Source organism: Bison bison, unplaced genomic scaffold, assembly GCF_000754665.1.
Source record: "Bison bison bison isolate TAMUID 2011002044 unplaced genomic scaffold, Bison_UMD1.0 scf7180017864143, whole genome shotgun sequence".
Taxonomy (NCBI): Eukaryota; Metazoa; Chordata; class Mammalia; order Artiodactyla; family Bovidae; genus Bison; species Bison bison.
This window is the reverse complement of record NW_011494715.1, coordinates 5,632,674-5,645,279: the sequence shown is the minus strand read 5'-3', so window position 1 is coordinate 5,645,279 and position 12,606 is coordinate 5,632,674. Positions and strand designations below refer to the sequence as shown.

Genomic DNA, 12,606 nt, shown 5'->3' with positions numbered 1-12,606 from the left:
ACAGATATTTTCATAGTCCCAGGGAACGAAGAACTGTATATCCTGACTTCCAAAGTTATTTTTACAAAAGGGTAAGAGCCCAAAAAAAACTAGTACAGTGTCAAATGCGGTTGTCTTATAAAAACTACATTTAAAAATGCATTCGCATTCTCAAGTTAAAAGCAAGCATGCTTTCAATAGGAGGATAATACATGTATCCCACTCATTCAGAAAAACCTAATGGATTAATTACCTCTCCCTGGATCTCTGAAAACTGAAGAATGCAGGAAGTCCCCAAAAGAAAAGAAAAATACATGAGTCTCTGAGGTTTTCCAAAACAATTTCTTCAATAATCGCTCGAGGATTTTGTGTGAAAATTATTATAGATAAAGCAACTGGAGAGTTTCTCAAACCACTACTTATAGGAGAATAAAATCTACCTACCATAAAGGGTAGAGAATAACATATTTTCCTTTTAATTCTTTCAGTAGGTAATTTGTTCCCATGATCCGAAAACCAAGTAATATAAAAAGGCACACCATGAGAAGCCTCCTGCTTCGGGTCCCCACACACTCCCACCCTCTCCCTAGACAGGAAGTAGCGGCATCTGTTTATGATACATCCTTACAGGGTTCCTGCATGCGTGTGTACACCTAGCAACAGCCACACACACTCTTCTCTCGCGCTCCCCACTCCCGCACAAACAGCAGCACACTGTGCTGCCCTGCATTTTTAATCACTAAGTGTATCCTGGTGCTCTTTCCATATTAGAACCTGGAGGGGTTCCTAATAATTTTTATAGCTGCATAGTATCCATTTGTGTGTGTGTGTGCGCACATGGACATAGATAAAACATATTTAACCAGGTCAAACCAACAGACATGTGACTTGTTTCCAATCTTCTGCCATTATGAACAGCATGGCAATGGCCCTCAGGTACGTGTCACTTCTTACCTCTGTAAGCACTGCTGCTGTATAAAGGGGTTTTAATAGGATCTAAATGATTCTCACATCAACTAGTTTAAACACTACCCCATCCTGAGGAATGCTATTATGGGCAGCTTTGTAACAATTCTGAATTCAAGGCAATGCCATTATGGATGCAGTTTACCACTATTTGGTTTAAAAGGCCAAAGGGAGGACTCTTCTGTTCCTTGCTGCTACTGGTGGAGGGAAAGATTTCTTTACTCTCTAGGAAGAAAACACAATTTTAAGAATATTTATTCTAACAATCTTTTAAGATGCTCTGCTTTAGATGATAAAACCAGTGAGAGCCCCTCATCCGCAAACGGGGCAGCCGCTCTGTGCTCCCTGCTGAAGTGAGCCTGGAGTCAAATCCTCTGCCAAGTGTTTCATGGCTTTGTTTCCTAACATCAGGTGTGGTCCTCTGTCACCTGAGTCTCCTTACTCATTCAACAGGTCCATCCACTAAACCTGTCTTAGGGCAGTTTTCCTCTACCTCTCCCCTAGTGACAGCAAAGGGTCTCTGATTTAGATACATGGACATTCATATAACCTACTGATATGGACACAGCAGGAAGCAAGGGATCCAGGGTGACAGTGATGAGGTGGAGGGAAGCCTGGCTGTACCTGGTAACTGTTCAGGACCGAGGGGGCCAACAGTCTACAGGAAGATGAGGAGATGGCTCCACGGCTGACCTGGGAGCACAGTTAGGAATGGGAAGCTGGCCCTTCTGCTCTCCCTGACAAGACTGCCACTGTCCGTCAGAGCCCAGGGACACTGTCCATGCAGAGGGGTGAGACAGAAGACTCCAAACTGCTGCAGTGGGAGAGAAGGGTCCTTCACTGTTGGAGGTGTCTGATGAGAATGGGAAACACGCTGACACAGAGCAGGCAGAGCCAGCCCTCTGCTGCTGGGGCGGTGCCAGGACACCAGTACAACCTGAGAGGGTGGAAATCAGACTTCCCTCATCTTCACTAAGTTTCCTATCCCTAACCCAGGGGCCCCAGGACATCAAGATGACTGAAAAGGGGAAGGTCTTGGTAGAGTAACAAAAAACGTGCGACATTATTTACTTATTTAATACATCCTGCTAGAAACTCCCTGGTGGTCCAGTGTTAGGACCTCATGCTTTCATTGCAGGGGTGCAAGTGTGCTCGGCTGTTTCAGTCACGTCCAACTCTTTGTGACCCCGTGGACTGCAGCCTGCCAGGCTCCTCTGTCCATGGGATTCTCCAGGCAAGAATACTGGAGTGGGTTGCCATGACCTGCCCTCCAGGGGTTCTTCCAGACCCAGGGATCGAACTAGTGTCTCCTGCATAGGTTCTATCATTGGTTGGGGCACTAAGATTCTGTATACTGTGGCCACAAAAACCAAAACCCAAAACAACCAAAAACCCATGTCCTAACTTCTCCCCAACCCTCCACAGAGACTGCCCTGGGAAAAGGCCTCCAATAAACTTCGCTCTCACACCCAAAATAGTCTCTTCAGTCAGTACAGTCTCTGAAGCATCCAGGAGGAGTTCCTCCAGGTTCCCAGCTGCTGTCCCCACTACCTCTCGTCTCTGAAGACTCCCGTCTGTCACCCTGGCCGGCTGCTCCCCCTGCACAAGCCCTTAAACATCACTGTCACCCCACACAACCTCGCCTCCTTGTCTGAACCTCTTACGGCCAATTCAGGAGACTCGGGTGAATCCTTGACTGTTCCAACCAGGCCCTGAGCTCCCCAATCTGTGTTCAGCTCAGGCTTCCAGAACCCTGAACTGGCTGACACACCTTCTGTCCAAAGTTGAACTAAATCATTTTCTTCCTCAAACCTGCCTCCTCACATTCTTCTCTCTACTATGTTCCCAGAACCCGTGTCAGCCAGTCTCCCCCTAGCTCCACCTCGACCCTCACGTCCCCAGAGCTCTAGAGGCTCCATTCTCCTGCGCGGGTCCTGACTCCCTTCCCCTCCCCTCCCACTGCCGAGACCTCTCCCCGAGACCTGCTCCGTCCACCCTCACTTGTGTGTTGATAACAGTACACATTTCTACTATATACATTATTCTAACATAATTTTATGGACCACAGCCAGGAACATGAGTGGGGTCGAGGTGGACTGCCTAAAAGTGGCCCAGCTCCCCCACAACTCCCCAATACATCATACAGCAACTTTTGAAACAAGGGCCCTCTCTCTGGGCTCTGCCCTGCACTGCACCCTCTGCTTGACTCAGGCTTCCTTCTCCCTCCATGCTTCTGTTCACACTCTTGCTTCAATCCCTTCGGCTTGGGTGGATCTTACCATCCTTCAACGTTAAGCTTCTGGCGGTGGCAGCGGGGGGAGCGGCGCGGAGAGGGGTTCCCCTCTTTGCAGCCTTTCTTGGTCCTTGAATAATGCCTACAGGAGTGTCCACGTCCTCCTCTGGGTTCCTACTCTATCTAGGCATACTTCTATTATAGCATCTATATTCCTTTATTCTATTTGAACGTAGATGAGACAATAATTTTCTTTCAAGTAGATATTACTGTTTTGTATTTTTTTTCCATTTAAACATAAAGAAACTAGCAAGAGAGAAAAGCTGAAAATCTTTTGGCCACTTTTTTCAATGAATTTATGATAGAGGATTTGGGTTAGATGGATTAAAAAAAAAGTCATGGTTTTTCTTATATTTTCCTTAAAATTATTCATTATATCAATAATGACAGTTTTCCAAACACTCTGCTTGGTTTAGGTGATTATAACTGTGCTATGCCCATCACACCTATCAGTGGACCTGTATCGAGGAGTGCTAAACCCTAGCACACTTTTAGACTCACGGAAGGGAGTCAATGAATTGATGAACTAGTGCAATCTCAGTCGTATCCAACCATCCACCTATGACTGTTTTCAGTGTGATCCTTTTAAGTAAATGATAGTGAATTATCTATGCTTAAAACTCGTTAAATTGGGGAAAGCTATATTAACAAGTACATAAATACATCCCAGCTAATAAAATTTCTGTTCCCTTATTTTTCTTTCTTCTAACATATAATATTAACTTTTAAACATAGTCTTATTCGTCACAAATTTTCAATTACTTCATCCATATTTTAACTATTAAAAATCTGAAATGAAGTTCCTTTTCTGACACAAACCGGAAGAATATGTTTTCAACAGGAATAGGAACTTAAGCAACTAAATTGTTTAACCCTTAAAAAGCAGAGTAACAATAAGGTTTCAGTAACATTATTTTAACTGGCAGATAAAAAGAAATGAACTCTAAACACTTTCCAATAAATTTCACATAGTATTGAAAAGTGGAAGAAGTTTTGGCATGCACAACGAGCGTGTGATACTTGAGAGGAGGAAAAGTTGGATGGGAAACATGTCTAAGACTGACAGAAAATAGTTCTGAGCACTTACCTTGTTGCTACCCAGACTGGAGGGTGGAATAAGATCCTGGCGGCTGCCAGACAACTGAAGAGGGAACGGAGAGAATTAGCCCTTTGTGTGCAAAAGCACACACATCCATGATCCTGGAAATACATCGCTTAGAAAACCAAATCAACAGAATGTTAAAGCGGGTGGTATGAGAGAGGCTGCCAAGACCAAGCTGCAGACTAGACTCACGGCCTTTGGCACCCTGTTAGGCACGGTTGCTGTTTTTGTTTTTCATTGAATTAACACTTTGAACAAGGCAGGTTTGTATAAGATCAGATGTCCAGCTCACATAGCGGTAATAGCCAACTGGGCCCAAGTAAGGGACACCTGATTTGTTTATTCACTTCTATGTAAAGGATACCAGGCTACTAGTTTCCTTGTTGTTGCTGTTGTTTAGTTGCAAAGCCGTATCCGACTCTTGCAACCTCATGGACTGTAGCCCGCCAGACTCCTCTGTCCATGGGATTTCCCAGGCAAGACTACTGCAGTGGGTTGCCATTTCCTTCTCCAGGGCATCTTCTCGACCCAGGGACTGAACCCAGGTCTCCTGATTGGCAGGCAGGTCCTTTACCACTGAGCCACCAGGGAAGCCCACTGGTTACCTTATCGTGTCCTGATCTGACGACTCCTTTCTCTGGGTACTGCAGTAAATGTATACACAGAAACTACTTATTTTAAATCATAGGATTCTAAGTACAAAGTCTCTGCACATACAGAGATTTTAGTACATCATTCAGTGCATTTTAGTACTTCATTTTCTGAAGGAGTGAGAAGATATTTATCTGAGTTAAAGGGAGGTTTTTTTTTTTACTGTCTGAGAATGTTCCCAATCTTTCCGTCTGAGATCACCAGTGACATCACTCAGTCTCAGGGAGCCACCTGTGCCCTCCAGCCTGACACCCATCCTGTCCTGTCTGTCACTGGGATCTCTCCAACACCAGGGTTAAGGGTCAGCTACTCTTTATTTCAACATTTATACCATGGTTTCCCTTGGTGTGAAGTTCAGACAACAGTGTACTAGTTCTCACATCCACCTCTTTATCAAAAGTAAGGAAAGTAGAGATAAATCACAGGGTTTCAAGCATTATTTCTTTGTGAAGAATTATTTGTAAGCTTCATATTCATGTAAATTTTATCTATGTTTTAAAACACAACAACAAACTTATGACACCGTGGCAGAACAAACCTGACTGACTCACTCACTTATGCTCCCTGGATGACCTTTGAGCAACTGAGTTTATAAACAAGGTCCAGACTTCTCCTCAACCTGAAAGTAATTAAGTTCAGGCTAGAAAATTCAAACGGCTTTCCCCAGGCACTACGCTAGCTTTGCTCACCTGACACAGTCACTGTGCCAGGCACCCGAGGTATGAAGATAAATGAGAAGCAAATCCAGAGGGACTTACACGGATGCTTACCGTGTAACATTAGGAAGGTCAGAGATGGAGGGCTGCAACGATGCTACGGGGTAGAGAAGTGAGAACTACAGTCAGTGCAGAGGAGGAAATGATACCCGAGATGAGACTTAAAGGATGGAAAGGAGTTACCCAAGGAAAGAGGAGGAGCAAAAGCAGGTCCTGGGCTGAGCACAGGCTGGGGTCCCACGCACTCACTCTGTTCACATTAGGAGAGCTGATGCTCCTCCTGCTCAGCTTCCCTTTTCCCGTCAACTGTTCCTTCACGGCAACTTCCTGTGGGTCAGAGAAAACACAGAGGAAAAGCACGCATGAGACACACACTTCCAGAGCAACAGAGTCTAAAGCAGGCTTTGAGCTGTGGACATATTCCAAGCTCTTTACTTACTGGAGTGGTGTGGTCATGCCACACAGCTTGTGGGATCTTAGTTCCCTGACCAGGGATCAAACCCATGCCCCCTGTAGCGGAAGCACATAGTCCTAACCACTGGACTGCCAGGGAAGTCCCCTGGTTCTTTAAATGACAGCTGTTACTTCATACAACAGAATGACCCAATTACTGTCACTGTGGAATATTCAAAGGTAATTAAGCAGCTGACAGGTTATGTGGTTCATTCCTTTCCTTATCTACTGATGGCTCCCCTGAAGCTGGCCACAAGTGAGTCCCAGGAGAAAAAATTATGAAAAGCAGACCATTCACTTTTATGTTTCATTAGTATTTTTGTTTATTAAAAAAAAAGTTTGGGACTTCCCTGGTAGTCCACAGTGTCTAAGACTCTGTGCTCCCATAGCAGGGGTCCAGGTTCGATCCCCGGTCAGGGAACTAGACCCACAGGCCACAACTAAGACCTGGCACACACTAAATTAGTAACTTTAAAATCTTTTTAAAAGTTTCAACATAGCTACGTAAACTGATGTTTAGAGCTTCTCTGAGCCTTGGGTTTATGGCTGGCACCTCTGTTTTCCCTCTTAGAGATCCACTCTGAGGCTGTGGAGGCCAAGAAAGGACACAACATTCTGCCTCAGGGCTACATTTTTCTTTGGCGACTGTCCAGTGTCAAGGAATTTGTAAAATACTTCTTAACCAGCAAGAGTGATATATTTCCTTCCACTACTGGCTCAGTCAGTAAAGAATCCGCCTGCACTGTGGGAGACCTGGGTTCGATTCCCTGAGCTGGGACGACCCCCTGGAGGAGGGCATGGCAATCCACACCAGTATTCTTGCCTGGAGAATCCCCATGGGCAGAAGAACCTGGCGGCTGCAGTCCATGGCGTCGCAGAAAGTCAGACGCGACCGAGCACACAGCACAGCACTGTCCAGGCAACTAGCTACCGTTTAGGGTCTTGGAAAAAGTAACTTCCAAATGTCATTTTTGTATCTTCGAAGACTCACCCGGCAAGTTTAACGTAAATCAATATGCTCCACTTAAGAGGTTTCAAAAGTTTAGACGTCACAATACTGTGAATTGCGGAAAGTCAAACCCTGGGTTGAGCTGGGCTGGCACCCTGCCCTGTCCCCATCAGCTGACCTGGCGAAGGCGGTCTAACGTGAGGAGATTCTCCACCGCCAGCACGCTCCTGAGGTATTTCTCGATGTACGCTTCTGAGTCGGCAGATGCCGTGTTTTCCACGTTAGCTGCCATCCTTGCTAACGTTTCTCGTTCCTCTACTCCCTGAGCATCCTGGAGAATGGAAAGTTATACATTAAAACTAAGTACCTTGCAGAAGAAAATGCTACAGAGGCATCTTATCTATACGAATCCACAAAGCCTACCGAATGAACAAATGGGATGTATTCCCAGTTCCATTTTAAAGTCAGCTCTTGGAACTCAAAATGCATTTTCCCACAGAAATCACGGAATACGTGCTGGCTGGGGTCACTCGAAAGGCTAAACCAGAGCAGTTGAAACACGGCACGTTTTCAACAAATCTGTCCTCTCCTGCACTTCCATTGTGAACCAACACACTCCTGGTTAGAAAGGATCTGGGGAACAAGCTGGAAACCTGACCACAACAGTACTTTAGGAACACATCTTGAGGGGCCAGAGGGAGGACTAAGGAGCTGAGGTGACAGCTGGACCCTCGCAGGAGGCAGACATAGGGATGAAGGGTAAGAGTAGGAAGAAAGGCGAGATTGCAACCCTTTCAATAAGCAGCCTCCCATGGACTCTCCACATAGTCCAATCCCCAACTCTGCAGACAGAGGCCCAAGACTGGAAGCCGACCAAGCAGAGAAGCCCCCAGGCATATTCTCCCTTGCCCAGCTCCATGGACACAGCTGGTCCAGGCATATAAATGGGATGTATTCATGTCACGGGAGGGATTTTGTTAACGTAATTAATCAGATCTCTCAAGCTCATGTGGCTCATAACAAACCACTCTTCTTGGGAAAAAATCAGATCCTTTACTTGTGAATTTTGTTATAACAACATCAAAAACTGCAAAATACACTGGGCTGGCCAATAAGTTTGCTTGGGGTTTTACATACCATCATATGGTAAAACCGAACATTTAGTCCAGTCCACCAGTCATAGCAAACACCCTCTTCCAACGACACAAGAGAAGACTCTACACATGGACATCACCAGATGGTCAATACCGATATCATATTGATTATATTCTTTGCAGCCAAAGGAGGAGAAGTTCTATACAGTCAGCAAAAACAAGACTGGGAGCTGACTGTGGCTCAGATCATGAATTCCTTATTACAAAATTAAGACGTAAATTGAAGAAAGTAGGGAAAACCACTAGACCATTCAGGTATGACCTAAATCGAATCCCTTACAATTATACAGTGAAGTGACAAATAGACCCAAGGAATTAGATCTGATAGACAAGAGTGCCTAAAGAACTATGGACGGAGGTTTGTGACATTGTACAGGAGACAGGAATCAACACCATCCCCAAGAAAAAGAAATGCAAAAAGGCAAAATGGTTGTCTGAGACTCTACAAATAGCTGTGAAAAGAAGAGAAGCAAAAGGCAAAGGAGAAAAGGAAAGATATACCCATTTGAAAGCAGAGTTCCAAAGAATACCAAGGAGAGATAAGAAAGCCTTCCTCAGTGATCAATGCAAAGATATAGAGGAAAACAATAGAATGGGAAAGACTAGAGATCTCTTCAAGAACATCAGAGATACCAAGGGAACATTTCACGCAAAGATGGGCTCAATAAAGGACAGAAATGGTATGGACCTAACAGAAGCAGAAGATATTAAGAAGAGGTGGCAAGAATACAGAGGAGAACTATACAAAAAAGATCTTCATGACCCAGATAACCACGATGGTGTGATCACTCACCTGGAGCCAGACATCCTGGAATGTGAAGTCAAGCGGGCCTTAGGAAGCATCACTATGAACAAAGCTAGTGGAGGTGATGAAATTCCAGTTGAGCTCTTTCAAGTCCTCAAAGATGATGCTATGAAAGTGCTACACTCAATATGCCAGAAAATTTGGAAAATTCAGCAGTGGCCACAGGACTGGAAAAGGTCAGTTTTCATTCCAGTCCCAAAGAAAGGCAATACCAAAAACCGATCAAAATACTGCATAATTGCACTCATCTCACATGCTAGCAAAGTAATGCTCAAAATTCTCAAAGCCAGGCTTCAACAGTATATAATCCAAGAACTCCCAGATGTTCAAACTGGATTTAGAAAAGGCAGAGGAACCAGAGATCAAACTGCCAACATCTGTTGGATCATCGAAAAAGCAAGAGAGTTCCAGAAAAACATCTATTCCTGCTTTATTGACTACACCAAAGCGTTTGACTGTGTGGATCACAACAAACTGGAAAATTCTTAGAGATGGGAATACCAAACCACCTGACCTGCCTCCTGAGAAATCTGTATGCAGGTCAAGAAGCAAAACTTAGAACTGGACAAAAACAACAGACTGGTTCAAATCAGGAAAGGAGTACGTCAAGGCTGTATACTGTCACCCTGCTTATTTAACTTATATGCAGAGTACATCATAAGAAATGCTGGGCTGGATGGAGAACCAGCTGGAATCAAGATTGCCAGGAGAAATACAATAACCTCAGATATGCAGATGACACCACCCTTATGGCAAAAAGCAACGAAGAACTAAAGAGCCTCTTGATGAAAGTGAAAGAGGAGAGTGAAAAAGTTGGCTTAAAACTCAACATTCAGAAAACTAAGATCATGGCATCTGGTCCCATCACTTCAAGGCAAAGAGATGGGGAAACAATGGAAACAGTGACAGACTTGATTTTGGGGGGCTCCAAAATCACTGCAGATGGTGATTGCAGCCATGAAATTGATAGGCGCTTGCTCCTTGGAAGAAAAGATATGACCAATCTAGACAGCATATTAAAAAGCAAAGACATTACTTTGCCAACAAAGGTCTGTCTAGTCAAAGCTATGGTTTTTCCAGTAATCATGAATGTACCTGAGAGGTGGACTATAAAGCAAGCTGAGCGCTGAAGAATTGATGCTTTTGAACTGTGGTGTTGGAGAAGACTCATTTGAGAACCCTTTGGACTGCAAGGAGAGCAAACCAGTCAATCCTAAAGGAAATCAGTCCTGAATATTCATTGGAAGGACAGATGCTAAAACTGAAACTCTTAATACTTTGGCCACCTGATGCAAAGAACTGACTCATTGGAAAAGACCCTGATGCTGGGAAAGACTGAAGGCAGGAGGAGAAGGGGACAACAGAGGATGAGATGGTTGGATGGCGTCACTGACTCAATGGACATGAGTTTGAGGAAGCTCCGGGAGTTGCTGATGGACAGGAAAGCCTGGCATGCTGCAGTCCGTGGGGTCACAAAGAGTAGAACACAACTGAGTGACTGAACTGAACTGAATGTATCTAAATGCCACTGCATCTTAAGATGCCATCAACTTTAAGAGAATATTATTTTATATATTACTAAGGAGGAAAAAAAAAGAAAAACTCGGCCAATTAAATTTAAGACAGCATCAATTTTAAGACACAGTCTAACTTCAAGACTTTTTTTTTTAATTAACATAAGCCTTAGAACAGATAAAATATGGAAAAATTCAGAAGCCAGCTTAAGTTCACAAAACTTTTCTCTCCTACAGTAATTCATTTGGGCCTAGGAATCATTCTTGTTTTACAGACAAGGAAAGAGGAAGGCCACATAATTAGCAAGAGAGGCAAGACTAGAACTTAGGTCTCCTGACTCCTGATGAGAGTATTCTGTTCACCACTGGACATGGAATACTTTCTGGTATCTGATGGGAACAGACATATCTTGGTTTTCTGAGAGACAAGGTCTCTGAGTTTTAAAGAAACATATTTACCCACGTTATCCACATCCCTCTCAAGATATAAAACATTTCCATTACTTCACAAAGTTCAACTCCTTCCCTCCCCTAAGGAAAGATCAGTTCTTTCACCACAGATTAGTTTTGCCTGTTTCAGAAGTTCACAAAAATGGAATTATACCCTTCCGCATGTGGTTGTTCACGTAACATAGTGACTCAAGAGATCTGGTCATCATGTAGTTCATTGCTTTGCATGCTTGAGTAATATTCCACAGTATGGATAAGCCATACTTTATTTACCCATTCCTCTGTTGATGGATGTTAGGGTTGCTTCCAGCTTTAGGTTGTTTTGAATTAAGCAGCTTTGAATATTCTTATGTAAATCTTTATGGATACATGTTTTCATTTCTCTTGGATAAGGGCCTATAAGTGGAGTTACTGGGTGATGGGGTAGATGTCTATTTAACTTGATAATAAACAGCCAGTGAATGTATCATTTTATACCCCCATTAGCAATGAAAGCATTCTAGCTGCTTTACAAAAACAAAAAGGGAAGAAGAAAAAGAAAGGCAAAACCATCTCCTGTTGCTCTCTGGTCTATAACCACTTCTTTTTGCTACTGAGTCCTCATGGCCTCTGTAACATGAAACACAAAGACCTTTCCCAGGCTTCTTCATGATGAAACACAGCTTTTAAGAAGCTTATTTTTAAATAAATAACAAATCCTTACACTGTAGGCTTTAAGTCTCATTTTTTCCTTTTTATCATCAGGAATTGATAATGTGACCCTAACACTTGCCAACTTAGTCGTTTAGCAAATTATTAACAGGTAGCCCCATCACGTGAGGCCGTCTGTTTATCTTTCCGCTGATTACTGCACACTTCTGCCCTTTGAAAACCGTGTCACCTGAAGAATAAATGCCCTGTTAAAGAGAAAAAGAAAATTGCAAATGAGAAGGAAGGAGGGGAAGAAAGATGAAGGGAGAAAAGGGTGGTTCATTGCATTGTGTTTCTCAACTGCATTCAAACCATTTATAGAGTTAAGATCTGAAACAACTGGAAAAAGAGAGAAAGCATTCAGATACAAAGAATAAACAGTAAACCTCTGGCTGCTGCTGCTGCTAAGTCACTTCAGTCATGTCTGACTCTCTGCGACCCCATACTTGGCAGCCCACCAGGCTCCCCCATCCCTGGGATTCTCCAGGCAAGAACACTGGAGTGGGTTCCCATTTCCTTCTCCAGTGCACAAAAGTGAAAAGTGAAAGTGAAGTCACTCAGTCGTATCTGACCCTCAGCGACCCCATGGACTGCAGCCTACCAGGCTCCTCCAAGCATACAAAGAGCAACCTATTACAGACCCAAGATTTTGCAGCTAGTCTAACTCGAAAAGGGGTTCAATTTTTAAAGTTTCGGCAGGTTCAAAATTAAACAATCAAACAGTTAATATTTGCCTTGTAAGCCTAATACTTTGAAGAGCCAGGGAAGAATTTAGTCACTATTTGACATTATTTGAGAGCAAAAGCACTCTGCAATAAAAGAACTCTAAAATGAAGCCCAAGTACTGTGTAATCTTCTCAGTCTTCCAAAACCTGATCTGTCTT

The 12,606-nt window shown here is 43.7% G+C and overlaps 1 protein-coding gene across 1 annotated transcript in view; it reads right to left on the bottom strand.

Annotated features, from left to right (window-relative positions):
- Positions 1 to 12,606, bottom strand: part of KIF13B (kinesin family member 13B) — a 194,849-nt gene that overhangs the window by 45,652 nt on the left and 136,591 nt on the right. Inside the window, exons 32-34 of the mRNA XM_010840317.1 lie at positions 7,288 to 7,440; positions 5,957 to 6,034; positions 4,326 to 4,379 (exon numbers count right to left, since the gene is read on the bottom strand). Of these exons, the coding sequence (XP_010838619.1) occupies positions 4,326 to 4,379; positions 5,957 to 6,034; positions 7,288 to 7,440 (285 nt within the window). The remainder of the gene's footprint in view (positions 1 to 4,325; positions 4,380 to 5,956; positions 6,035 to 7,287; positions 7,441 to 12,606) is intronic.